The sequence below is a fragment of the Chiroxiphia lanceolata genome, chromosome 1 (genome assembly GCF_009829145.1).
Source record: "Chiroxiphia lanceolata isolate bChiLan1 chromosome 1, bChiLan1.pri, whole genome shotgun sequence".
In the NCBI taxonomy this organism is placed as follows: domain Eukaryota; kingdom Metazoa; phylum Chordata; class Aves; order Passeriformes; family Pipridae; genus Chiroxiphia; species Chiroxiphia lanceolata.
In genome coordinates, this window is record NC_045637.1 from 123,398,295 (window position 1) to 123,425,756 (window position 27,462).

The following is a 27,462-nucleotide window of genomic DNA, read 5'->3' on the forward strand; positions in this document are numbered from 1 at the left end:
GCTGGCTCATTTTCAATTAATTCTGATAAACCTACAGTTCTATACTGTATACGTTTATATACATATAATGCGTGTCTAGACACATGTACACAGAGTCATAGAATGGCCTGGGCTGGAAGAGATCTTAAAGATGATCTCATTCCATGAGGAGGGACACTTTTCACTAGACCAGGTTGCTCAGATCTCCATCCAGCCTGGACTATGTTACAGTACGATGCCCATAAAATGACAACAGAGAAATAATTTTATTCAGTGCACTAAAACTGAAACAAACAGTAGTTTAGAAAATGCATTGTAACCACCAGTCCATTACACAGCAAACATGGCAAGTACTGAATTTACTAGAAAAGCATCCAGCAACCAGAGAAGCAGAAAGAAAAAAAAATTAAAAAAACCATGAGCAAGGTTAAGAAGCATTTGTGCAAATGGATATATTTCTGGCTTGGAGCCATGTGGGGAGACAAAGAAATTACTATAGATAGATTCCCAGAAGGTGTAACAGAAGTTTCAGCAGGCTGTTGGAGGCTGAAGTATGTAAAGAATGAGGTTAGCAATTAGTAGTTTCAGAGAATTTAAGCAGAGTCTGCTCACAGGTAGCAGACTCCACAGAATTCTAAACACAGAAGCAATTGTTGGTATTCTTCTACTACTTGTGACAGTAAGTATAAACATTCTTGATTTACTAAAAGAGAGAAGGACACTTCAGCACACATTTAAGGGTCCTGGCAACTCGACAGTAGCAGGCTTTAAATTCCACAGATGTAGAAGTATCTTTACCCTGTCACTAGAACTCTCACCTCTGAAGGAACATTACCAGAACAACTGATCTTGATCAAATACAAGCTTAACACATGGTATATTCCAATTTTTTTAAATCCATAAATAAGTATACTTTTCCAAAAAAATACTATTGTATTTTTTGTCACAGGCACACAACAACAACTAGTTCTCTATTCAGACAATACATACATCTATCCCTTTGTTTCCATGTAAAGAAATATAGGGACAGGCTTTTGGCCAATCTGCCTATAGCAACAGCTGCTGCTCTAAGACAGTTTTTTTGCATTATCTGTAACTTCTTCTGTAACTGAGCTGGAACCTACTCAGCAAAACAAATACAACTGTATGTAACAATGATGTGTTTTTGAGGTAGTAATATCTTAACTGCTCTTAAAGCACTAATTTTTTTAACATTTCACACATATATTACAAATAAAAAGGAAAGTTGGGTAGAAACAAAGGAAAATATACACCATCTAGGATTAGTATAGGAAAATATCATTGTGGAGCTTACAGCAGGAAAAACCTGCCATGCTCCCAAAACCTCAGACTTATTTCTCCTTAATCACAGTTAACAGTTTTCAGCAATATATAATTCGGGATGAATAAAATAAGTTTTACACTGGAAAACACATTTTTCAAAGCAGCAGTTTTAGTTAATTGAATCATTATCTTTCTTCCTTCTTCTTGAGCTAAGGGATCCAGTGGCTGACTATAAAACAAGTCTGTAAACAAATGCCTTCAATTAGTCGTTATTTTGAGGACAGTTTATGTTCTGCAGAAAAGCAATTTAATCTTTTCCCTTTTGAGATAACTGCATATTCGGGCTTCTGTGAATTACGGAAAATGATGACTATTAGGAGGTGTCAGCTCTTTGTGAAGTGTAAAATTACACAAGGTACAAGGAGAAATCACCAAGAAACTTAAAGTGGACTCCTCTGTAATTTATTCTTACAAACCTTCACACAGACCTTAAAAATGTTGAACACAGAGTTAAAGAGGCAGTAACAGGCTATCATAAAGGTTTTTGAAAGACTACAACTTAGTGAACGACAAAGATATCTAAAAATGCAAGGTACTCATTTTAATAATAAAATACTATTCTTAAAACTGATTTTAGCCATCTGATCTGATCGCCACACATCTTGGGGAGAATATTCTTCTCAAGATCTACAAGCTCACTGTCAGTTGTCTGCTATTTCATCGGTGTAAGCTCCTCAGTCTCAGCGATTTGGGCTGCTAGCAATCATTTCTGTAATGTTTGCAAGAGTTAGAAATGTCATAGTTTATGTGTGCAAAGTGCTGGATCAGAAATCTGGATTTTGTTCTTGTTTCTGTAAGTCACCCAGATAAGTAACCTGCAAACTTCTATTCCTCAGTTTCTTCATCTGTAAAATGAGGATATTGATATTCACTAGCTTTTAAAAATCATTTAAAGATACACATGGGTTAATGATTAAGCAGTGTGAATTATCCCTGGTGAGTAAAACACAGCTGCTAATCCACTGACTGATTCACTCTCACATTAGCATCTTTATTTAAACATTCGCAAAACACTCATTTTGTCAAACAGCAACTGCAAAGAAGCTTTTATCCAGCACAAGTGTAATTAGAGTAGTAAAGAAGCAATGAGACTGTGATCAGCCTTGCGCTCAAGGGACTATCTGATATTTTACGTTCAAGCAACTGAAGTAGCAAAAAGAGTTTCCAATTCAAGTCTGCCCTCTGCTGGCTTTAACAGAACACTGCTAATACATTTTGGATCAAAGGTGTCTTTCTGTAATGAAGTGGAAGAACTAAATTAATTGAGGCTGATAGTCAGCATTTTTTCATATTTTTTAATAGTAGTTAAATTACTTTTAATTTTGTTTTTTAAAAGTCCCATCTAGGCTCCCTGGCAGATTCATGTCCTTCAGATTTTCAAAAGCCCACCAGCATATCATTCATATTAGAGTTGCTGGAACTAATATACAACATGGGAAGTAACATTCTGCATGTGGCTTTAAAGAAATTTAACAGAAAAGTTTCAGAAAAATATTTTGCTATGATACAATTAATGACTCTAATATATAGTCAAATATATATATATATATATAGTCAAATACTAATTCCCTAAGAGACCAGGATCAGTCTAAGTCTAATACTCTGTCACTAAAAGCAGCCTGTCCCCTTAAAATATGAAAGGAAAGAAGAAGAATTTTTATTACTGTGTTTATTTTAGAAAGAATTTGCCATCACAAATACTACACACAAATAACTCATCTCTCAATTCAGGGGGATTAATTTTCCTTTCTATATTTAAAATAGGAAGGTAATCGGGGTGTGGGGAACTCTCTTAGTTATACTTACTCGCCCAGATTCATCCAGCATGATTTCAACCCCAAGGTGACATTTGTGTCTGAAATACAAAATCTGTATCATTATGTGCTGAATGATGCTACTGAGCTGAAAAACCTCTGGTTCCTTTATCTTGTAATCTTCATGCTTCATTACACTTAACAGCATCTAATCTCTTGTGACTGCTACCTAAACTTAAAATAAAGGAGTAAAATATTGTTTCTTCAGATGTGTGCCTAATATACACTTTCAAAAAAAGGGGAAAAAAGTATTACAGAAATGGCATTTTATTTTGGCCGTTCACGTGCTTGGAAATCAGGGTCAGACTCAGCCTGTGCCAAGCACACCTAACAGACTTTATAAGGCAGAACCTAAGGAACGTTCACAAGTTCTTGGAATGTCTTCTTCATCTGCTAAAACTCTTGCTTAAATAGCTTTCATGCAAAATGAAACCTTTAGGAGTCAGTGTAAGATTTTACAGGAAGCAGTGAAAGGCACACAACTAATTTGCCCTTGCTGGTTTGGGGTTTTTGTTTGTTTGTTAACTTTTATTTTATTTGCTTCAGGTAGGAAGCTATGCAAAAAGCTACTGAAATCTCATTAATCACTCCAGTATGTACTCCTACAAATCGACTGGACTCCAAAGAAACCAGTATCTAAAATGACTGTCGTTCTGCACTCATAGGAGATTAATGTTTGAGATTTTTAATAATCCTAACCAAAAAGCAGCAGCATTGATTAAAACACTGATAGGTATTTCCCTGAAAGGTCATTTGTTTTCTGTGCATAAGTGGAAAGAGTCTTAGATGAACTTATAGGCATGTGAATGAGGCTGTCAATACATAGAGAAGATACACTTGTGTGTCTACTTGACAATGTTTTGAAATTAGTAAAATCTAAAAACATTTTTCTGGGCTAAATATGGGTTATGATTATGCTAAAATAGACAAAGTATGGACAGAAATTGTGTATGAAAGGGAAGCATTTTAAGAGACTAAATTTTATTTTAATAGAATAGTAAAAACTTCATTAACCATGAGTTGCGCTTCATTTAATCTGATAGCACCAGACTAGACTTGCAAAGGAAGAAGAGAGCTTCCCTTGATCACCTTCTGGTATCTTGGAAAGGCCTTAATTAGTCTTCATTATAATACTAAATTACTGATTCTAATCTTCCATGTGCTGAAGATCCCAAAGAATTTTCAGTGAAATCTGAACTACTGAAATGCAAAAACTAAAGACAGACATTACTGCTGATACTTTTATCCATATTGGTTGGGTTTCCAAGTTCTGAATGGCAGCTCATGCTGGAGTGTCACCTTGAGTAGGCAGCTCATGCAGTGCATTCTGATGGAGCTTGGCCAGAGGAGGTGTGTACTGCCCCTCACCTTGTTGGTCATAGTTAGGCCATGCTGAATTAGGAATATGACAAATGCTCTGTCCTTAAGTTTCTGAAGTGAATTCACACAAAGTGAACAATGAAGATAAATTAATACCTACACTCACTTTACCTAACTAATTCAATCAACATTTAAATATACTATGAGTTATTCCATTTGTACATATACATGACAGATTTACTTCATTGACTGGCAAATTTTATTCAAGATCTGAAAATTCAGATATTTTTACATTTCCTATTAAGTTCCGAACTCTATAATTTTTATCACAAGTTGTTAAAAACTATTATAATGACAACGCTAAAACCTAGACTATGCTGTGCTTTAAATTCTATTTAAATTAAAGACATGCTAAATTAAATTTTAATTTATACTTTAAAAAAATATCCATTTTAACAAACACCCTTCTTGTTTTGGAGTTAACAACAAAAAAGGATACTTAGGGATGTACACAGTAACTGAAACACTATATAATTTAACAGTGACTGAACACAAAAGCCAGAACAAACATTTTGGCAGAAAATGCACAGACATGTTTCACAACCACCTGGCATATTATAACTTTGAGGTTCTTCTTTTTGCTTTACTACCTGTTTTCTCTTTGCTTATAACCAACGTTGTTAGTAACTTCTTGCTGTTGCATTTATCTTGTAAAATCTGAAAGAGTGCATCCAAAAGCATTACTGTAAATCAGTGAAGCAAATGCTGTGCATCATTCAGTTGCATTTTCAAATACTTCATTGTCAGAAAAAGTTGTTTCAGCAGTATATTTATTTTTTGTAGTTGGATGTTAAGAAAGACTATTACACCATTCACAGAAGAGAGAAAGCAGACTACAACTTATAACTACTATTTTTCAAATCTCAAATTCTATTTTCTATATCAGAGAGAAATATTTCATTTTCATGTGCAATGCTGCCAACTGATTGCAAAGACTTACATTCTCAGTTTCATGGCTGTTTCACCATAATACAATTCACTAAGGTCAGAATTTGTACAAAGGCAAGTATACAAAGCAAAGACTGTTTTGAAAATCAGAATATATTCATTGTTTTCCTCATCTTGTTTCAATCATAGTAAAAATTTACCTAAAATAAACATTTTTTAAGTCCTTTGAAATCTTTATGGATGTGTGGTGTTAAAACAACATATTCTTATGCAACAAAAATCTACTTGAGATCTGTTGACAAAGAAAAGGTTTACATTCAAATATCTTTAGAGGAAAATCCTCCTAGAGTTACTGAAATGTTCACTGTTCAGATGCTAAAAAAAGAGTTTAATTTAAAAACAGAGAATGAGTAAATATATATATTCGTTTTGGCCTCAGAAAATCCTTTCATTCATCATTTTTGCGTATCAAGCATGTAAAGAATCAGATTATTGTTTTCATCCTTGGCCAAGTAGTGCAATCATAAAAACATGCATTTAAGAACTGCGGTGTTTTTAGATATGGTAAAAGGTAGCAGTATCTTTAAGTGTAACACAATTTTCATTATTAAATGAAGATGGGGAGAATGGGAAAGCCACGCTTCAAAGAACAGTAAAGTTTTGCAGCAGGTAATATTCAATTTTTAAGCACATCAACAGTTCTTGTCAGAGGTCTCTAAAAGCACTGGATGAGGTTCTTTGCTGTCTCACCTCAGATTGCTGTTCCTTCTTCCCTGGCCTTGGAAGCTGTAATGAAAAGTAATGATTGTAACTCGACTCCACTCAGTTTTGGTTTATTTTTAAATAAACCAAATACACTTACTGTACTGAATATACAAACTCACTACACTTTCCCTTTTGTTCCTACCACTCTGATAATTCTACTAATTTTCTAGATAACCATCTGTTGTGGTTCACCCTAGCCAGCAGCCAAGCCCCACACAGCTGCTCACTCACTCCCCCACCAGCAGGACTGGGGAGAGAATTGAAAGGTAAAAGCTGGAAAACTCATGGGTTGAGATAAAGACAGTTTAATAGGGAAGGCAAAAGCTCTGCACACAAGCAAAGGAAAACAAGGAATAAATTCACTGCTTCCCATGGTGTTCAGCCATCTCCAGGAGAGCAGGGCCTTGTTACAGGTAACGGTGACTTGGGAAGACAAATGTCATCACTCCAAATGTGCCCCCTTTCCTTCTTCTTCCTTCTACTTCATATACTGAGCACAATTCCATGGTATGGAATATCTCTTCAGTCAGTTCAGGTCACCTGTCCCAGCTGTCTCCTCCCAACCTGCCATGCACCAACTTTCTTGCCAGCGTGGCAGTACGAAAAGTAGAAAAGGCCTTGGCTCTGTGTAAGCACTGCCCAGCAAAACTAAAAACATCTCTGTTATCAACCCTGTGTTCAGCACTAATCCAAAACACAGCCCCATACCAGCCACGGCGAAGAAAATTAACTCTACCACTGCCAAAACCAACACAGCATCTGACAATATCACTTTTCTTGGAAATATGCCATATCAGACAGTGACCAGGGTACATCCAACAAGTACCATACAGCAATTCATGTGGAAAAGATTCAAATTTGGACAGAAAATTTTTATATGCAATACAGCTCTGCATTCCAAGCATGTTTTCAAAATACGTCCTCTTGCCTTTGTGAAATGACAAGGAACATTTCCCAGACCAGTGGTTCTGCAGAGGAGCTGGGATTTATTAGACTAAATAAATAGGAATATTAAAATTGAATAGAAGGAACATCATTAGTAGGGCACAATAAAAATAGAGAGCCTAATTATAATAATGAAGTGAAACAGAATGTCTAGTCATAATATGCTACCATTTTTATTGACATGGTAAAGATTCAGCCTGGAATGGAAATCCATTAATGACCTCTTCCTTATGTTCTTGTGTTATTTATACTGATTTATGGTGTAATCCTCAAGTATGAAATATCTACCATAGCATCTTTGAAATCTAAGTTCCTCCTAAACAGAGTCAAACTCAAACTTTCATCCCAAGAAGATGAATTTAATGCAGTTTCTTGTCAGTAAAGTGAAGGGAAAAATCTCAGAAGTGAGAGTGGTAAGCACACAATGGAAGTTTGCAGGGATTTCCTATGTCGAGTTTACAGTGATTTTTCACAGACTTCAACGCACTTTGTCTCCTTCATCAGCCTTCTGAGTTGCATGGTTTTACTTTCTGGTGTACTGAGATAAAGCTTTAGAGGTCTGAAATTCTTTAACCTGTAAGGTACCCTTTGCACTCAAAACCAAAACGACATGTTACAGCCATCTGACCGAGTGACATTACTTCCCCAATCCTGAGACAGACACTAAGAGTTATTCAGTCATGTCTCCAAGAATCTCAGTTCTCTAATTTACCCATAAAAATGGAAATATTTGGCCGTTTTACAATGTGTGTTAGTGGTATTTATTTGCTGTGAAAACACAGCACTTGTGGAATTACTGCTAATTGAGTTAGTAAAACAGCAGGCATTCATATTCTTGTTGTCCCTGTTAAAACCTCTGCAATTTTATTTCTGATTTTATTGTTATTGCTGATCACATGAAACTACGAGGCTAAAAGAAATTCAAAGAGATTTTTTTGTAACAAAAACCTTTCAACACATATGGTATTACTAATTTTCTTTTTCATTCCAGCAATTGGGGCTCTTGTTCTTATTTAATGGATATACCATTCCAAGTGGTTTTGTCTTCATTATCGGCCATAAAAAAAAAAAATCAAATAAAATCAAAATCCTTCATGAAAGGGTTACCACAATAAACTACAAACATGGAGTAATACCCACAGCACACCTACATCATCTTACTTCTGTCTTCTCTGAGCAAAGCCTCCTCCATCAATTTCTTACAGTATCCATTTCTTTGGGTACTACTTATCCCTCCAAAACAGCTAATTTTTTCATGCCCCATCATAGGAATCTTTGTTTTAAGGGTAAATTTTCATTATTTCAATTATTTGAATAGCACTGTCTCATGAACTTGCAGGAAGGATGACTGCTGCTCTCTTCCCCCTTTGGCTGAGTCAATAGTTCATCAAAGGACTGCCGAGCTCTTCGACCCTTTAGCATCCTAGGTGCCACAGGAGCCAAAAAAAACTTCTGGAGTCAGTACAACTATTTACTCTTTGCATGCTCTGCAGTTTTTTGTTTTGTTGTAGACATTTTGTGGTTTTGTTTGGTTGGGGTTTTTTACTACAAATATGATACTTTGGACAGTATGAGACTATGGATGTGTGTTATGATGGAAAAAGTGCTGTTCTCCAGTCACTTGTCTTAGTTTACAGATATTTTTTCACAGCCTCAGTACGTAAAATCACGTAAATCTAAACCGGTAGCTATACAGAACCAACACTGGTTTATTTGCACGCCCCCTTGTGCTCTTATAGGCCACAGCACTGATTTTGTTTGCAAGAAAACTGGCAAAGAAATATTAACTTTCTTGCTATTCATTTCCTGGCTTCTACGGTTAAATCAAGGAAATAACCTACAAGCTTTTAGTCTAACATTCAAATTGGCAGACATGAGAAATGAGAGCTACTAAGTTTTTGTGCTCTGAAAATTATTCCTCGACTTAATGCACGAAGCGAAGAAGAGAAAGAGCTGGCACATGTGGCACATTTTGGTGAACACCCTTTCTCAAGAACATCCACAATAAGGTTATACGGTGTCACATGTGACACAGTTAAACCAATCCTCAAAGGAGACAGAGCTTTTTAACCCTTTGGATCAGCTGATTAGTACATTTGACCTTCTGAATCCCACTTACACTAAAACTACAGGAAGTTTAAGGAAAAATACCTTTCGAATTTAATTCCACTACAGTGGGTGGCATTTTATTGTACTATTTTGTAAGAGATTATTAACAAGTTGTGGGCTGTAATGAACAGTTGGTTTTGTATGTTTAGAAAGAACAAGCTGTAACAGTGACCACAGTGTGGAAACTGATCTTACTTGGCCTCACCTACACAGGAAAACCAATTTAATACAAACTGCTGGAAAATAGGTTTCTGCAGCAACCACTTCGCAAGACTAAGAAAAGCAGGTTCAATAGTTTGAGTTCTGTTTTGAGTATGACAAGCCATTACTGACAAATGAATGTGCCTCTTGCACTACACGTGTTCGGCAGAGACTACTCATTTATCTGTTAAAAAAGAAAGTGCCTCAGTGCTTATACAGGCTGTGAGGTTGTAAGGACAAGGCCAACATGCTCTACCAGCAGCTTTTAGATATTAGGTCTCTCCCTATATTTCTAGTCAAGCTTTCATTCCCTGAACTCTTGTTCATGGACTGAATACATTGTGCAGCCTGGTATTAAAGATCACAGAACACCCAGAGCTGGAAGGAACCAATAAGGATCATCGAAATCCAACTCCTGGCCCTGCATGGGTCACCAAGAGTCACCATGGGACACCATGTGCCAGAGAGTATTGTCCAAACACTTCTTAAACTCTTGTCAGGCTTGGTGCTGTGACCACTTCCCTAGGGAGCCTGTGCCAGCACCCAACCACCCTCTGGGTGAAGAATCTCTCCCTAATACCCAACTTAAACCTCTGCTTGACACAGCTTCATGGAGAGCTTCATGGTGAAGCATTTCCAGTTTCACCCAGAAATACTTTTCTCTACACTTCGCCCGTACCTTTCACTTACCAAAGGCACTTCCCACCCTCCAGAGGCGGCGCGGGCGCGTACACCTCGAGAGCTGCGGGGAAGGAACACAAACATGACTCCTGCAGGACCTAAGGCAGACGAAGAAGACCCACAGCGTTTGCAGACCCCCCTCCCAGCCGCCCGACCCTGGTGGGCCACCCCCGACCCCAATCTCTCTGCCTGTGGCAATGACACGCGGGCGGGACCAGCCGGCGGGCGCAGGCAGACCCCGGCCGCCATTTCCTCGCCCTTCCTCGGGCAGCGCCGTGCCTGGTCCCCGCCCCGCAGCCCCGGTATGGGTCCCGCCCAGCGCACGGCGCCGTTACGATATCGGCTGAGCTCCTCCTCTTCCTCCCCCTCTTCTCTGCCCCGCCGCCGGGATGCCGAAGCTTAGCAAGGAGGCCAAGCAGCGGTTACAGCAACTCTTCAAGGGCGGCCAGTTCGCCATTCGCTGGGGCTTCATCCCCGTGGTGCTCTACCTCGGTCAGTGCCGGGCGGGCGGGGGCCGCGCGGGGGGCGCTCGGCGGCCATGACCGGGGTGGGGGCCGGAGCCAGGGCAGGGGCGCCTGGGTGGCTCCGCTCGCCGCTCGCCGCTCTCCGCCCCCCGGCCCGTCCGGACGCTGCCGCCCGCCGGGGAGCGGCGGGGGCGAGGAAGGGCCCGACAGGGCAGGACCGCCCCGCTGCCCCGGCCCCGCGGCCATGGCCGCGCATGTGCAGAGGGGCAGGGCCGGGGTTGCCCTTGGCAGAGCTGCGGGGCAGTGAGGCTTCGTGTTGGGTGGTGGTTTTGTTGTGCGTTTCTTTTTTTTCCTTTCCTTATAAAGAAGAAGAGTGTGGCTAGCGGGTCGAGGGAGGTGATCCTCCCCCTCTGCTCGGCCCCAGTGAGGCCACATCCGGAGTTCTGGGCTTCTTAGTACGGGAAAGACAAGGACCTACTGGAGAGGGTCCAGCAGAGGGCTACGAAAATGATGAAGGATCTGGTCTCTCTTACGAGGAGAGGCTGCAGGAGCTGGGCCTATGTAGTCTAGACAAGAGAAGACTGAGAGGGAATCTCATTAACGCATATAAATATCTCAAAGGGAGATGCCAAGAGGACGGTGCCAAACTCTTTCCAGTGGTGCCCAGTGACAGGACAAGGAGCAATGGCCATAAACTAAAATGCAAGAAATTTCACCTCTCATGGGGGAGGAACTTTTGTACGTTGAGGACGGCAGAGCACTGGAACAGGCTGTGCAGGGAGGTCATGGAGTCTCCCTCTCTGGAGACATTCAAAACCCACCTGAACACATTCCTGTGTAATGTGCACTAGGTGACCCTACCTTGGCAGGGAGGTTGAACTAAATGATCACCAGAGATCCCTTCCAACTCTTAACAGGTCTGTGATTCTGTAATAAAGAGTTTTCTGCTCCTTTTCCTCCCTGGAGGCTGTTTCTGATCTGTGTGTGTCCAGTGATGGGAGGGCCCCTCAGGGGAGCAGGCAGAGCGTGTACCAAGCGGCCAAACAGCAGACAGAGCTGTGATTTAACCTGTGTCAGTGACCAGCTGCTTCAGTAGGCGAGGCTGTGTTCTGTGCACAGGGAGGAAAAAGCTGCCAAATGATGGGAGCGCTGATTCGTGGCACTGAGGGGGTTGCCAGCCTCTGGCTAAGGTTGAATTTCCAGCATAATGTACAGGTTACGGTCTCTCTCCCACCGAAAATGGGACTACTGTTTCCAAATTGCAGTGGAACATTCAGGGGATGCCTTGATGTTGTGCCTGGTGCCCAGGATGTATTTCACTTGCTCCTGTCATGGGACTGGGCAGGTGTCACTACCACATGGTAGTTCTCCTGCTGAGTTAGGGCTGTGTGCCATCAGCTGTCCTTATTAAAGAGCCTGACCCACTTAAGATAGGCAGTGTGCCATAGGCCTAACACTTTTGTTCACTTCTTTTATGACAGGGCGCCCCAGAAAGGCTGATCCCTGCAATTCATCTGGCTTACTTTCTGCCCAAACTGAGTTGGGCCTTTTGGGAAAAGTAGCTAAACCAGGCAGGCATCTCTACGTGGAACACAAACATGAAGGAGAGCCGGGAGCTTAATGTGTTTACAGTCAAATCTGATAGGTTGTTTTGATTAATTGAGGGAAATGCAGTGTCCAGTTTGAAGGGCTTTAATTGTTCGTAGATAACAATCAGGGAAAAGTTGGTCTCTTCAACTGTTGCAGAAGTGCTTTAACAAAAACTACAGGAAAAAGAAGTCACTTCAAAAACTATGAAAAAAACCTAATTGGCATTATTAGGTTTAAACTTTAATTGCATTTCCACTTTTAGTTTTTAATTTATTTAAATTTATAAGTATTGGGTGGGAATTTCAGCAGTGTTTCGTGACCTAATTTTGCTGTTGCTGAAGTTTTGTTTTGATTTTACTTTCAAGACAGTATCTATGGATATGGGAAAGATGCTCTTTGTTCTGAGTGACATCAGAGGACATTAAATACTTAATACTTACTGTATAAACTTCAAGTTATACAAAGCCCTCTTGCTGTAATTACAGTTGCACTAATGTCAGACTGCCTAGTACAATTTTGCTGTGTAGCAGTGAGAAACTCAAGTTGTAGTAGTTCAGGTTCATACCTCCGGAAAATAAGTGTGCCGTTCCATGTCTGCGTTGCCTTCTTATAAATTCGTCTGCAGTAATGAAAGGACATTAAGTATAAGCAGATGGGAAGGGGGTGTGTAGGTGCCACCTTTGCTTGCCATAGACATTTGGAGGTGGCATGCATTCGAAACCTTTAGGATTGAAAGAACCTCTTCTATGCTGGGATTACCTTTGAATCTGGGAGGGAAGGTGTGACGCAGTGGAAGGGCAGGAGGCTACACAGTAGTTAGTGTCACTGATTGAAGGGCAGTTTTTTTATTGATCCCTGTGTAGAAGAAATACATGCTAAACTAAACGTAGGCAAGGAAATGTTCAGCAAATTTGAGCTTTTAATTTCCTCTGAAAGGCTTTCTAGCTCAGGATGGGATGCTCCAGGGCTGTACAAGGGAGCCTGGTACGTGAATGTGCAATTATAGGTCATTGGGGTTTTTTTGTTGTATTTTTTTAAACTTGCTTTGAAGTGGCTGCCCTGGTTTTAAGTTGATATGTTAGATCAGTGCAGTTTTGTTAAACCTGGTTTGCTTATTTAAAAATAATGGGAATGGGGGGAAAGGAGCCAGAAACATTCACACACACAGAGAGTGTGACTTGTAATACAACTTTATGAATTTTAAAGCTGTGTTGCTGGACAGTATGGCAACTAAACAACTTGTATCAGGGTATTTGATAGTCTCAAATCATGCAAGGTTATCTTCAGAGATAACCTTGCCTGTGAAGTTAATGGAAGTTTTCCCATTAACCTCTGTGGCCTGTGTTTCGGGCAAGGTGACATAAATTATTTATTTCCTGTAAATAAGGGAAATAATATACTTTTCATAAATTAAACACTTCTAGATAGCCCATGTAGGAGGGAGTGTGTTGAACAGTGCCTGAATTGTGTGATTCTCCTTCAAGATTTTTAATTTACAGTCCAGGGAGCAAAGATACTTCATATATTAACCCTTAGTTGCTTCTCCAGCATTCATTTACTTTAGTCAGTTGGTATTTGAGTAATTAGCTGGGTCGAACTCTTTGTAATTAACTTCCATTTTCCTGGGTGTTAGTAGATTGACAAACATCTTGTTTGTTTGCAAGCTTTAGTACTATGTAGCTTTTCAAAAAAATGCCAGTCAAAATAGAAGATTGGAGGTTTCATTGACTTAACATTTAGAATTGTGTCATCCTAAATTGAGTGAATTGTTACTGAAAAACTGCTTTTAAGTTCTGCATCAGATGTCATTGCAGAATGTTGCCTGTTAGGCCTCAAGGTGCTCGCTTATACCAGGTATAGGCGTTTCTGTTGGTAGAGCCTTGCTAGGCTGCTTTCTGAACATCATCTAAAATCTGTGTGTTTGTGTGTGTAAAGCTGTGTCTTGCTCCTCAGGGTAGATAACTTCCTTGATATCACAGGTAGTTGATCCTGAATTTTAAGTCAGGTGAAGATGCAGGTAAGACTTAAAAAAAAAAGTACGCTTGTGTTTATTTTCTCTACTTCCTAACCCCGATAAGAATGTACAGTTTTTATTCATGTTAGTGCACAGCTTCACGAATCATAGTTCTCTATTAAGTAGTTTTTTCTTATTGCAATTTAATGGGCTGGAATAATTATATAGTGATTTAAGTAGGAGTTTGCACATACATATTTTTATATATATGTATGTAATGTATGTTTCACTTCAGGTTTTAAAAGAGGTGCAGATCCTGGAATGCCTGAGCCAACTATCTGGAGGTATGTATTGGTTCTGCATGTATTTACAAACCCAGTGCAGATAGTTACTGGTTTGGGTGTTGTCTCTGCACAACAGTTGTGAATATTGAGTTCGTCCTTTTTTTTTAGTGTTGTGGTTCTTGTTTATTTAGAAATCCAAATGACAAGTCAGCAAAGCTCTACTTCTTGGGAGGGCCTTTCTCTTAATCTGGCATGGCTTTTAATATATGGAACTTCCTGTACCTTTTGAGTGGCAGCTGCCCTTCTGACAATCTGTTGTAGAGCTAGTTTGTGGAAGTTTCTGCACTGAGGAGTAACTTACCAGCTTTCTAGCACAAATTTAAAACACAACCTAATCTCCTTTGGCCTTTGCAAATGAGGCACTAGAGCTACATAAAAACTGCATGAAATAAAGCCTATATCCTTCAATATTAGTCACTGTCATGAAGCAAAGTGCATTTGTTCATGTTGCCTTTTTCTTGTGGGACTTTTTGTTAGTGCAGCGTATCATGGCATTAGTAATGCTTAGGTTCTAGTGGTATTTGAGTTTTATTGAAGGGCTTCTATGGATCAAACTAAATAAAGTTATGAAGAAAGGGTGACTCTTCAGTTTTTCTTGAAATACTTTTGATTACTATGCAGGACCAGGTATTCCTAAAACAGATTGGACTGTATTGTTTTCAAAATCACACATTAACTCTTCTAGCTTCACATAGTTACAGTGAATGGAAATCCCATTTTTAGGATTCAGTGATTCAGTAGAAACAGTAGAAAGCATGGGGGAAAAAGTGTCAAGTTCATGTTTCAATTTCGGTAGAATCTTCAGTTGTCTTAAGAACTAAGTTGCTGCAGTTGTTTGCTTGCTGACAGTGTTTCTATGTTTTTCTATGTTTAGCTTCGCTAGCAGTTTGAGACTTTTTATCTTGGTCCACTGAGTAAAATATGTATTTCATACCAGAATATATGTACATAGATACCAGAAGCAGATGTTTGGGCTAATCTGAAGCTTACAGACACTTATTTTCCTGAGCACATATTTGTGCTCTGTAGGCTTAAGTTTTGAATTAATGGCATTATTTCATTATTTTGGAGCTTATCATTTATCCTGTACATTTATAGAGCTGTTCCTTCAGAATTGTTTTACAAATATCAATTTAAAGATAAGTACATGCTGCAAATCTGACTTTCATTTCCCTCCCCCCCTCCCCTTTCAGTCTACTTTGGGGATGAAGGATGTGGTGGTCCTGTTCTAGAACCAGCGGAGGAACAGAGAGTGTCTGAAGATACGTACATTCCAGAGGATGAGGCCGACACTTAGACCAGCTGGCACAATCAGCTTGCTAATGACATAGGTTGTACATATAACAAAATGGAGTTTATATGGACCTAACTTATTTACGTTACAGTGTAATTAAATAAATACAATTCGAATGGATAAACGTTGTTTTTAAGTCTTTAAATAAGTATAGGTGTAGTAATTTCTTTATGACAGGAAGATAACCTATTGTGTGGGTTCTGTTTTGTTGGGTCTTTTCTTCCAAAATATGGTGATCATATTTTGGGTACAGATTCCTCTTTGTCCTCACAGTAACCAGAAAACTGAGCTAATGTTTTAAATACTTTGGTATTCTTCAAAGATTCCTTCCCCAAGTATTGGTAAGCCTCTGCAACTGGTTACTGTGCTGACCTGTTTAGGTTTTTTCCCTCCTCAGATATTTTTTTTTACTAGCACAGTCAGATAGTAAGAAGTATACTTTTCTGCCAAATTCACCTTTAAATACTGTCCATGTTTCCTGGGATTTAGGATGGAGGGGAAGGATACAACAAGAGTGCTCTGTGTCCACGCGTATATAGTGCTCTTACTTTAAAAGGAAGTTATTAATGTATAACTGAAGGAAGAAATCAAGTACACTAACAAGGTATATGCTTTATTTTTATGCTGAAGTCTTGCTCTTTGGACCACTGTTGGTCCAAAGTGGTTGGTTTTCTCCCTTTTTCAGTTGGTTTTCTCCCTTTTTAACACCGAAGTTCAAGCACTGAAATGGTGACCATGTGGTTTCTGTTAAATAAAAGCTGTGTTGGGTAGTTTGCTCTCTCCCCTCCAGAACTTTGCAGGCTAATTTGTATCTCTGCAGTGATTTTTGAAAAAAATGTTTATTGGCCCCAAATTATGATTGCAATGAAGGTAATCTACATTTTGGCTTGGCTTTTTTTTTTTAATCCTCATAGGTTTTCAGATAATTTTTACATTAATTAAATGTTTAAGGAATAGGGATTCCTCAGTTTTTAATCTGCCATGAAAATCCATGGTAAACTGTTACTGTGTTTAAGGGCAGACATGACTGGAAAAAAAATGAGAAATGAGCCAAGAGAAAAAAATTAAATTGAAAGACAAGAATTGGGAAGGAAGAAAGTAGAAACATTTATGAGGGTTAATGCAAACCACCATGTTCCTTAAAATTCCATTAGTCATGATAATTTAAACAAATGTTATGAAATAGAGGAATAGCTAATGATAATAGTCTGCTGACAGGGGAATAGAGCAAGGACTGAATGCAGAACATTTTCTTGTGAGTATATCCTTTTGCTATTTCAGCTTTTCTAGTGCTTTTCTGATGGTAACTTGAGATTAATGTAACCTTTCATAATGTAAATTATGAAAGGAATTCAAATTCTGATCCTTTTTCTTGACTGCTACTAATTACAACAGTAATGAAATAATCTGTTCGTACTTGATAGTGGCTTTAATCATGATCAGAAACATTTTTCTTCTCTTAAATCTGGTGTAACAACCTGAGATATTCAATACTAATACTGTTCAGTTCAGCATGAAGTAACTCAGATTTCTCCATTAGATTTTGCATTTCACACGCGTGTACAATACCCAAAATGCAGCAGTGGGTAGATGGACCCAAACACCCGCAGTGGTGTATTTCATGTCTTCTATTCTGTGTCAGCCATTTTGGGGATGTGGTTTGTGGGTCTTAACCGCCACATGGTTGCCTTGGATGCTTTCCAAGAACGATAGTATTTGGCAAGAGGAAGCGAAGCAGGGAAGTGTCTTTACCTCTTTCATTAAAAGTTTTACAAAAGCACGGATATGTCAGGCATAGGCCAGATTCTGTAACCTCCCCATCCCGAAATTTTTTTTTTTAAAAATAGTTGCAGTTCAGTTTTTTTGAGACTTGGAATGGTTGGATTAGTGTTGCTTATGCGGTTCTTGCTTTAAGCACATTGGATAGCAAACTTTTGGTAATTCACTGCTACGCAAGTATCTTTCAGGAAAGTCATTAGCATAGAACCCTTGGGTTTTCAAATTGAGCAGAAAAAAAGTCTTTCGTGCCACCTTCAAGTCAAGTTAAATGGAATGCCAATATGTAGTATTTTTCATTTACACATCCAGATTTTAATTCCATGTAGTGTGCTTTCTGTAATTAAAAGGTGAGTGGAACTCCTTAAATAAACACTCATTTTTTTCCTGGGGGAAAAAAAAAAGTAGTATTAATCGTAAATCTTGGTAATTAATTGTAAGGTTGCAAAACTGTTTATGTTTAAAAATGTTTGCTACCAAAGATTTCTTCGTTTTTAATGTTTTGAAGTTACTTTGCCAGTTTTGTCATTTTCACATAGTTTGGATGTGCTTATAAGGGCAGATTAGTGTTCTGTGAAGCTGTACATTAAATAGATTCCTATGAAGAATCTTAATTCCCTACGATAAGTTCAGCAAATATGCTAGTTTTAGCAAGACTGGGGAGTTTCGGTGGTCCTAAGGAGAAGAGGGCAGGTCTCTGGAGTGAAAGGGAAGGACACTCACGTTTTTCAAGGTTGTGGGCTGGGGACTTAGGTGTTATTTGTTCCAAGTGTTTTAATCTATGACTTTTGACTTTCCATCTTTGTCCCAGTAAAACTTGAGAAAATTTTATTTTGCTGTCAGATGGGAGACACTTAGAAAAGAACAAATATGATCTCCCCTGCTTCACTGTATCAGTCTCTGTCAGTGAATCAGTGACTTCCACAGCCAAATATGGACTCTTTTCTGTGGCAGGGTTTGTGATGTAGTCCTGTAAGACCACATGCGAACTCAGCGTTGGAATAAACTCAGTGAGTGTAGTTTACTGAAACTTGAGCTCTGACTTCCACAGCTGAGCTCAAGGCTGCAGTTGAGATGTGTGAAATAAAATCATTGATGCCTTGCTGTGTTTTGTGGAGATTGTACTAACTTTGGGGTGTCTGGTTGATCTTACCTGGAGATAGGGATTGGTCGGCTTAGCACTTTGTGGCTTCAAAGTGGAAGTGGAGCATGCTTGTGGTTGTCTTAAGTGTCAGGGAAATACCGAAAGTGGGAGGCTGTCTCTGGAGCCTGTTGTACCTGGTGACAAACAATTGCACAAGCGACCAGAGGAATGTCTCCATCTGGACCAGTCTTAGGAAGATCAAAGATTACTCTGCTCAGTGTCCTGCTTGCCATAAGTGAAGGCATCTTGAGGATTTTAATGCAAGAAGAATGCCCCATTCTCTGTCTAAAGTGACCTGCAGTCCTGTGCCCATGGTCCTTTCACATCTTGTCAGAAGGTGCTGCTCTGTCTCTCGGCCTCCTCCTAGGAAAGACACAAAGGTAGCGGTGGCTTTTGTTTAGTCTCCAAGGTGTCCGTGAACAAAGGATTGTTCTTAACTCAGGACTGAAGGAATGAGCTGTTTCTCCTCCAGCCAGTCTGTGAGTGAAAAACCAGCAAAGTCCCAGGAGCTTATGGTGGGCAAGGAGCAATACAGTATCCTGCCAGCTGAATAGCTTGTTCACTGGCACACTGACCGCAAGAGCTGCTGGTGGTTTTACCATTTAGGAACAATTTCTGTATTTTTTATCATTCCTATATTTTCTTAAAACTGCCTCTCCCATTACTGTATTGAGATGAAGTCAGAAGATCAGATACAACCTGGTACTGTTTGGTAATCATGGTGAGCAGAGACTCTCCAGCACCTCAGTGGTGACAGGCCCTTTAGCAAAGCATCTCCTGCAAGCTCAGCTCTGAGGAGTGGCCCTGGGACGTGGACATAGCAAGCAGTGCAAAGGGGGATAAAGACGGGCTAAGAGACAAGGAGGAAGGAAGGTAGGAAGAGAATTAGGGCCCTGAAAAGAGAATAAAGACAAGGAGGTCAATCAGAACAACAACAAAGGGTTTAAACATGGACAAGACTTTTAAAGGTGGCTAAGTGAGAAGTGAGAAAAAAGCATACACATCAGAGGAGCCACAGAGCCCTGTGGGGCTTCTGCGATACTTGGTGTGCGATGCTGAGGGAGTCTTGAGTTTGGTGGTTTTCTTGGTCTCAGTGTTTGGCCTGTGGATCTCCTGGTAGTAGGCTGTGAAAAAACAGTCAGTGTAGTGTCATCACTAAACAAAGGAGTAAAAAAAAAGTCTATCATACTGGCTTTTGTCAGGAAAACATGCTAAACCAAAGCATATACCCTGGATATTTTTTGAAATATTTTGTTACAGGCTTGGAATTTAAGCTATGATGATACTTACGATATTTGGAAATTAAAGCTCATTACATCAGTTTTCACCACAGGAGTAGAGAAATCACATCCTGTTAAATGCCATATGACTAATCTAATTTTTGCAAATAACCACTGAATTGCAATTTCTAAATACATTTCCATGATGGTGTGTGATGCAATAGCCATGTCTCGGTTAAGCTTGTGGGTTACATGCATTGTTTCCTGGTTATGCTTATATTAATTCAGGATTAGAGAATGGGTGAGATGGAGGGAATGCTTATCTGCTAAGTGCAAAAGGGTATTTTCTAAAAGGGTATCTGCTAAGTGGAAAAGGATATTTTGGCAAGGCAAATCAAATCTCAGTGTTCTGATTCTGAAAATAAATGTTTAATTTTTTTAAAAATGGATTTTCTCATGAAAGACTGAATCTTCTTAAATTCTGGTCATTGAATAGAAATTCAGATTGCAAAATTTCTGTAATGTGTTTTCTGATGACTGTCAAGGTCAGTCTTGAAAATATGCCAAGATTTGGTTAAATATGTTTAGATTGCAGGAATTAGTTGGTTTTGCTAGGAGTTTGGGGAGAAAATGGTACTTCAGTGTTGAAGCCTGCAGAGGTTGCATTTCTGGGGAGCAAGGGGGTGGGTTTTGGTTTTTCTCTTATCAAAGAGAAAGGAATTGTTATCTAATCATTTGACTTGAGAAGCAAGGGTTTACCGAAAGCTTCCCACCCAATATCACAATATATATAATATATATATATAATATATATATAATATATATATATATATATATATATTTGGCAGCACCTCCTGACACACAGGATGTGACTTTGATATATACCACTGCATACTTACATTTCCACCATTTTATCTTTTAAATTGACTGTGGAAAAGATTATTAGTCACAAATAACAGTGGCAAACTTAGGGGGAGGTTTCCCAGCAAGCTAAGACAACAACTTGTTACTGCTGAAAAGTGATCCTGCTCCTATGCTTTTCTGGTGGCATAACTCTTCCATCTCTTGTAGTATCAGCTTGGTCTTGTTAACCTCACTTACCATCATCTGTTAATAAAATCTGTGAAAGTATTAGACATGCAGGCAGTCTTTCAAGTAGCTGTTGTTCTTTCTGCCAAAATTTGGTGTTCGCAGCGGTTCATAGGCTTACTGGGTAGGGGATGGTACTGCAACCTGACAAGTCAGTCAGGCTGAAATGTTTTCACTTTTTCTTTCTTAGAAGTTTCTTACACAGAAGAAGCATGGTAAAAAAAAATTGAAAAATGATACTTCAGAGACTATAATTGGAAAAAAAAGTATTTTTGTATTACAGATAACTTTAATATTAGGTTGCATTTCGTCTTTTTAATTTTTGTTGTTGTTGTTGTTTCGATTGTTTGGATTTTTTTCCTCTCTTGTCCAGCATTCTACTGTTAAGGCAGCATTGTTAGCACTGTTTCTTAATACTGTGGGTTTTTTCTTGCGTAGGGTGTATGCATACTTTTCAACATAGCTTCACCTTCTTCCTGCATTGGGATTTCAAAATCAGGATGAAGGGAGCTGGTAATCTGTTGAGCATTCCAGAATCTCAGTATGGGGTTACTGAGTAGGGATGCAGTGGAAGGGGAAGGGCTAGCAGGGATCTATAGAGCAAAGCTGGTCCTGTACAGCAGCAGCCAGAATGCTGCTTTGTGTGGTAATTTCCTATTTTTTGGGGTAATTATTAGCAGGTCTTTTTTTGTTTGGGTTGGTTTGGAGTTTTTTTGTCATTGTTTTGTTTTTTAGGGGTTTTTTTTTGCCTTACTCAGTGAGTTAGCTGTCAGTTAGGAGGAGCTCTCTTCTACTGAAGTGTTGAGGTATTTCATTGTGGCTAAATGTAGTTAAGAATGCCCATTTTTACTCTTGTTCTGTTTTTTTACGTGTTTGTGCTGGTCTGCCAACTAAAATAAATGCCTATGTGTGTTTTTTTGATTGTTGACAAATACTTCCTACACAGCAAACTGGATAAAGGACGACTAGTTGGGTCATTTGAGAGGCCCCATAACATGCTCAACAATATTTAGATCTCCTCCGACTTCCATCTGAATTCCCCACTGTAAATCTTCCTGTGCCACAAGCACCAGTGAGTGTTGGTTTCAGCAAGCAGCGCTTATCCTGGCAGCAGTCCCTGAAGTTGGCACTGTGACAGCAGTGATGACCAGCAAAGCAGCTGCTGCTTTGAAGTGCTCTGAGAATTGCAGGTGGCTGTGGAGGAACCACATGTAAACTAATGGCAGCTCCACAGCAGCACCAGCGATATCCTACGCTCCAGGAAGGACTCAGGAGTTGACCTCCCCACCAAACAAGTGGTAATCTTTGCTCATCTTCTACATCCTCAAATGCGGCAGCATTTAGATCTTTATTACAGTTGCAGACCACCTGGAGTGGCTGCCAGCTGAAGAGGTGTTGGTGCTTGTCTATCAATTACAAGGGATTTCAGTACCTCCATTCATAGATGCATTCTGGCCTTTAAGGAGATCAGTGCAAGTTTGTTTCGCTCCAGTGTACATAAGTAATTAATGGTGATCTCAGGCAGCCACCTTCTACTGGGAGAGATGAAACCAGGAAATGCCTTTCCTTTTGGTCAGTCTTTATTTTTTTCTCCTTTCTGTTCTCACATAGTAATAAGGTCCGGTGTGGGATCCACATTTGGGTCTCATAGCTGTTATTGTGATAATAAGGGCCAGAATGATCACTAACCAAATGTTCACTAAAAAAAAAAAAATCTCTGTGAAAGGAAGCAGTGAAAAAGCCAAACCAAGCTTGCCTATGTTTCCTAGCACGTGCCAGGACAGCTAAAGCAGGATCTTACGTGCTGTGAGAAAAATGGTTCACCACAAACATCTTTAAAGTGACCACCTTGAGGTCTCCTCATTCTTTCTCAAGATGTTGCACAACTTAAGATGACAGTTTTACCATATTGGGCAAAGCAGTGGTTTTGTTTGTTTAGAGCATCTGAAATGTGGGTTGTGAGTGAACTGGTCACTGTTTTGGCATCCCCGGTGGTGGAATGCATATGTGGACAATCAGATCGCTCAGAGGAAGAGGAGAATTTACTGGCATCCTTATCCACATTCCAGGGCATGCCTTTCATCTCCTCATCTTCACTGCTGTGCTGGAAGAAAAAGAGAGAGGGTAATTAATATTCTATGAATTTTAGAGGCAAAGCTAGAGTGACTTTTGCTGCCTGCATCCATCATGTGGCCTGTGAATTCCTCAAAGTTTGGGTGTTACCTGGTACTTGCACAGCTCCAGTGCTGCAGGTGATACAGCTAAGGAAAGTTTCAGTGGTTTGATACTCAGGCTTAGGTCTTGTTTTGTTTTGTTTTCTATACAGTATTCAAGAATATGCATTCATGGTTTGTGACCTGTCCATCCTAGTGGAATATAAAAGACAGATGCATTGTATCATCCATGGTCATTGACATCTCAGCAGCAATATGTTGATTTATAGCACCTAAGGAAAGAACCTAAGATTTTTTTTCTGCTTCTTGAGAGAGGAGGGAGAAATGTTTAATCAAACTTGGAAAATTCCCTTGGATGACAGCAGTAAAACTAGTCAAAAGATAGTATTCATGTCAAAGTGGTTAATGTGGTTGTCTCACCATTTTATTTATTTAAAAGAGGTTGTTAAACTTGTAAGAAGATCCTTCCAAACAATTACAGTTTTATGGAGTTTTCCTTATTAAATACAGGGGACTTATTGTTCATTTTGTTTCTCAGGAGCAATGGTAGTTTATTGTGTACATTGTTAAGTTCCATGTTCACTACATCCGATTCCTTTATATCCAATTTTATGAATTATATGTTGACCAAGTTGTCTGTGTATGTGTGTACATACGTGCTATGTAGATAACTGAACTCATTATACAGATAAATTCTTGAAAGTGGTTGTTCTGATAATTGCAGGCATTAAAAACTTGAATAGGTTAGAGTGCCTTAGTCTTATTTAAAGTTCACACGGGTTATACAGGCCTTTTTTTAAAATCAGCTTTTATTTGTTTTAAAAATATAAATAAGTCATAAATAGCATCTTTCAAATAGTTTAAAAACATAAGGTATACAACAATTTTTCTGGGTTCTGAAAATATTTTTTTCTTGAGTACATATTAAATAAGTTGCTATTCTGAATAGTACCGTTAGAAAATTGCTTAAATTATTTCTAAATATTGAAAATATAAATAAGAAACATTAGAAATTAATAAATATTTTAAATACAATAAATAACTTCCTAGAAGGAAATAAGAATATATATAAATGCAAACCATTGTTACTATTTCTGGTTCTTAAAACAGAACAACACTCTTGTCTGCCACATGACAGATGTGTAACAAAGGATTGTGCCTGAACTAAAACATTTAGGCACTGAAACTCCTGGTATTTTTCAAATAGCGCACAGCCCTCACTGTTTTCTCCATAAATGAAGTAAAGTCTCGGAGGATGAGGTGGGTGGTGATTTTCTCTATCCAGGTCTTACTGGACTTCAGCTTTGTGCGGAGGGATTCCTGGGTAGCTGCATCTGGGATGGTCACTTCTTCGGGATTGATCACCTATAAAAAAAGACAATATCGGGGGGATCCTGGTTAAAACAGTGTAATTGAGCTTGTTGGAGAGCATCAGTTTGTGTATTCCCAACCAGCTGCATATCCACACTTTCTGTGCTGCAGACAACAGCCCTCCCTGGGAGCTGTGCTTCTGTACAGCCATGCTTCTGTGGAGGGGTTTGAGGAATGCTGATGCCTGCTACGATTCCTGTGTAAGAATCTCTGATCTATACTGTTTGCTCTGGTTTGAATGCAACATCTGGCATTGTGGTCCAACACTGCACTGAGCAGATCAATGCACCTCTCCTGCTGTCCATTAGTCTTGTGGGGAGGTGGGAAGGCCCTGATCATGGTTTGTTCTAACCTGTACTGGCTGCTCCATCCTGAGTCACATAAGCTGACTTTGGGAGTAAAAACTCTCACGTTTTGTAGTAGATTAACAGTTTCTAGAGATGTCAAATTTGTTTAGTTGCTTAATTCTTACTTTCCAGGCATTTAGTCACAGAGGAGACTGAGTGCTGCCAACTTTCACTGATGTGTGGGAGCACAACTACAAGATGAGTGAAAGGAGTTATGTACTTTATTATTATGCAAGCCTCCTTCTGGAACATCTTTTTTTTTTTTTGTGAAATACAAAATATAAATATTCTTTCTGTCCAGACTACTTGGAAGTGGATTCTGATCACACCCCCTGTTACTGATATACCCAGCTCCTTGTTGCACTCTGTAGAAGTTTGTGTCTGGATATCCAGACAGGTATTGTCCTGGTGGATCTATCTAACCACAAGTGACAGATTCTTGCCTTAAATAGCAGATTTTTCTCTCATAAAGAAAAATTTCCAACTTGAAGATGAAGACTTTTCCTCAAAAATTCTGTAGTTTCTACAAGTACAGGTTTTGGTTTTGAACACTGTGTTTAATTCTGCCTATTTGATTACACTGATTCTACTAATTTTCAAAAAAAACCCCACCTAATTTCCCTCAGTTATGAAACAAACTTTCTGCAAACTAATATATCAAGTTGGAAGCCAGTAGTCAGTTGCTGTCTTATGATGGGGCTATTATTCTCAGCTAACACTGTGTGAAAAAAGCTTCCTTTCACTTTCAAGAATGATGGGCATAAATCAATATGTTAGGAAAGGTATGGCAAACAAACAGTGGACTTTTCACAGATGCCAAAAAGCATCTTGAAGGAAATAGTACCCCGAGACTTTTGCAGTCCTTACGTGGATGATTTTTACTTGGGCAAATAGGTTCCCCAATGACAAAGGAAATATTTATGTTAAGGATTTTTAATGTGAGCAAGAACTACAGGAAATAAGTGAATTTTTGAAGTGTGATCTTTCAGAGCTCTCCAAAACATGGAAAATGTCTGTCAGAAATAAGTAGCATTTAGTTTACCAAATCAAAACAGCATTTGTCAAGAAAGGGTTTTATTTTCATGATCATTACAAGCAAAATCTGTGCTTTTTAATAGGCAGCTATCTTCCTTGATTTTTAAGCTACTGATAGATATTTCCATATACCATGCAGCTTGGCTTAAAAGTTTGTTTTGGAGAGTTTTAAAGATCAATACTGTTGTAAAAATGTATTTGCCTTTTTTTAAATGCATTTAATTGGTTTGGAAATTAGAAATTCAGTAGAAAGTAGGAAGAAGAGTTGTTCTTTAAGAAAAGAAACCAAAACTTTGTAAAACCTCTAGATTAGTCATGAAGATAAGATCTGAGCATAAGGAACTGTCACCTGTTGTTTCAGTGGGAAATGTTCAGCTTCACACAGCATCCTGTATCTCTGACTGCACATCAGTATTAAGCCATAACAGTTATCAGAGTGAATTTAAAACCAACTCACCATTTGTCTTATGGTATGTGCCAGGTGCTCTGTACTATAGCATAGCGATTCAAGGTTTTGGTTTTCACTAATAAAAGTTTCTTGCACATATTTGAGGTATGTCTGAAATGTATAAAGCCCGCTGGAGATTTTTTTCAAGCATTTATCCTGAAATGAGAGAAAGGTGAGAAAGTCACTTACAGCTCAAAATGCCTTGATCGCAATGCTGTGTGCAGGTTAGCAGATGATGCTTATACAGAGTGTGAAGGTCTGGCTAAAGCCAGCTGGAGCCGGCACAAATCTTTAGGTCAACTTCCACAGGTTTTTTTTAGCAGGCAAAAGTTGCCCCAGGCACATAGGGTTAGACCAGAAAGGAGTTCCTTGCCTCATCGAAGCCGGCGTGCAGACACCCGTCTTCCTCCGTCACTCTGGGGAGGTTGAGGTTGTTCTGGAGGAGCATTTCCATGCTGTTCTCGCAGACGGTGAACTTCTCGCACATCTGGGGAGAGACACCGAGAAGTTTCGGTCGCACCTTGGCCGGAGGCAGCCCCTCCCGGGCCGGGTGAGTGCGCGAGTGCGAGCCCGCGGGCCGCCCGTACCCACCTCTCGCTGCAGCTGAGCCGCCCGGTCGCGCAGCAGCTGCGCCAGCCGCAGGCTGTGGGGCAGCGCCGCCCGCCGCGCCGCCGCCTCCTCCGGCTCGGCCTCCCCCGAGGAGTCTGCGGCCCCGGGCAGCGGGACGGCGGCGGCCCGCGGCAGCAGCAGCAGCAGCAGCGGCAGCAGGAGGATCGGCAGCGCGGGCTGGCGGCGGCCGGAGCGAGCACGGGCGCAGCCACAGCTCGGGGAGAACTTCATCGTGCGGCTTCTCGGCTCCGGCCCCGGCCCCTTCTCGTCGGCGAGGCTGGCGGGTTGAATGAGCTCCGGGCATCCCTGAACGTGTATTTATCGAGGGGGCTTCGAGATTATTCATGGCCTGGGAAAATCCGGCATGAGAACACGGAGGGGGTGGGGGGGGGGGGGTGTGCTTGAAGGAGCGTGCCGGCTTGACACTGTTGGAGAGCGGGATTGTGAAACGCGGCCGGTGGGAACATGAAGTAATCCTGCTCCGTAATTCCTTGACG

At 39.9% G+C, this 27,462-nt stretch overlaps 3 protein-coding genes and 1 non-coding gene across 12 annotated transcripts; 1 reads left to right on the top strand and 3 right to left on the bottom strand.

The window, feature by feature from the left end:
* Positions 1-221: 221 nt before the first annotated feature.
* Positions 222-11,599, bottom strand: LOC116785587 (atherin-like). Of its 9 annotated transcripts, none has more exons than XR_004356603.1 (5): positions 10,595-10,744; positions 10,116-10,167; positions 6,156-6,191; positions 3,130-5,174; positions 222-1,505 (listed from the first exon to the last, which is right to left on the bottom strand). XR_004356603.1 is itself a non-coding variant. In XM_032685373.1 (5 exons), exons 1-4 carry the CDS (start codon positions 10,824-10,826, stop codon positions 5,138-5,140), a joined length of 357 nt encoding a protein of 118 aa, XP_032541264.1. In that variant the 5' UTR covers positions 10,827-10,874; the 3' UTR covers positions 2,294-3,306; positions 5,108-5,137. The 9 variants fall into 9 exon arrangements, 3 of the variants coding, with proteins under 3 accessions (XP_032541264.1, XP_032541253.1, XP_032541237.1); XR_004356597.1 differs by lacking the exon at positions 222-1,505 and having other exon boundaries at positions 2,294-3,178; positions 5,065-5,174; positions 10,595-10,864; XR_004356604.1 differs by lacking the exon at positions 222-1,505 and having other exon boundaries at positions 2,294-4,568; positions 5,065-5,174.
* On the bottom strand, positions 5,836-5,916 carry LOC116781207. Its single transcript, XR_004354810.1, has one exon. It is a non-coding gene; the product is annotated as a small nucleolar RNA SNORD93 (small nucleolar RNA).
* On the top strand, positions 10,408-15,876 carry TOMM7 (translocase of outer mitochondrial membrane 7). Its single transcript, XM_032685408.1, has 3 exons — positions 10,408-10,598; positions 14,410-14,458; positions 15,652-15,876. The coding sequence occupies exons 1-3, from the start codon at positions 10,496-10,498 to the stop codon at positions 15,665-15,667; spliced, it is 168 nt and encodes a 55-aa protein (XP_032541299.1). The 5' UTR covers positions 10,408-10,495; the 3' UTR covers positions 15,668-15,876.
* Positions 15,877-24,276: 8,400 nt separating this feature from the next.
* IL6 (interleukin 6) lies at positions 24,277-27,196 on the bottom strand. The gene is made up of 4 exons (XM_032688557.1): positions 26,948-27,196; positions 26,730-26,843; positions 26,366-26,512; positions 24,277-24,520 (listed from the first exon to the last, which is right to left on the bottom strand). The coding sequence occupies exons 1-4, from the start codon at positions 27,194-27,196 to the stop codon at positions 24,329-24,331; spliced, it is 702 nt and encodes a 233-aa protein (XP_032544448.1). The 3' UTR covers positions 24,277-24,328.
* Between the last annotated feature and the right edge of the window lie 266 nt (positions 27,197-27,462).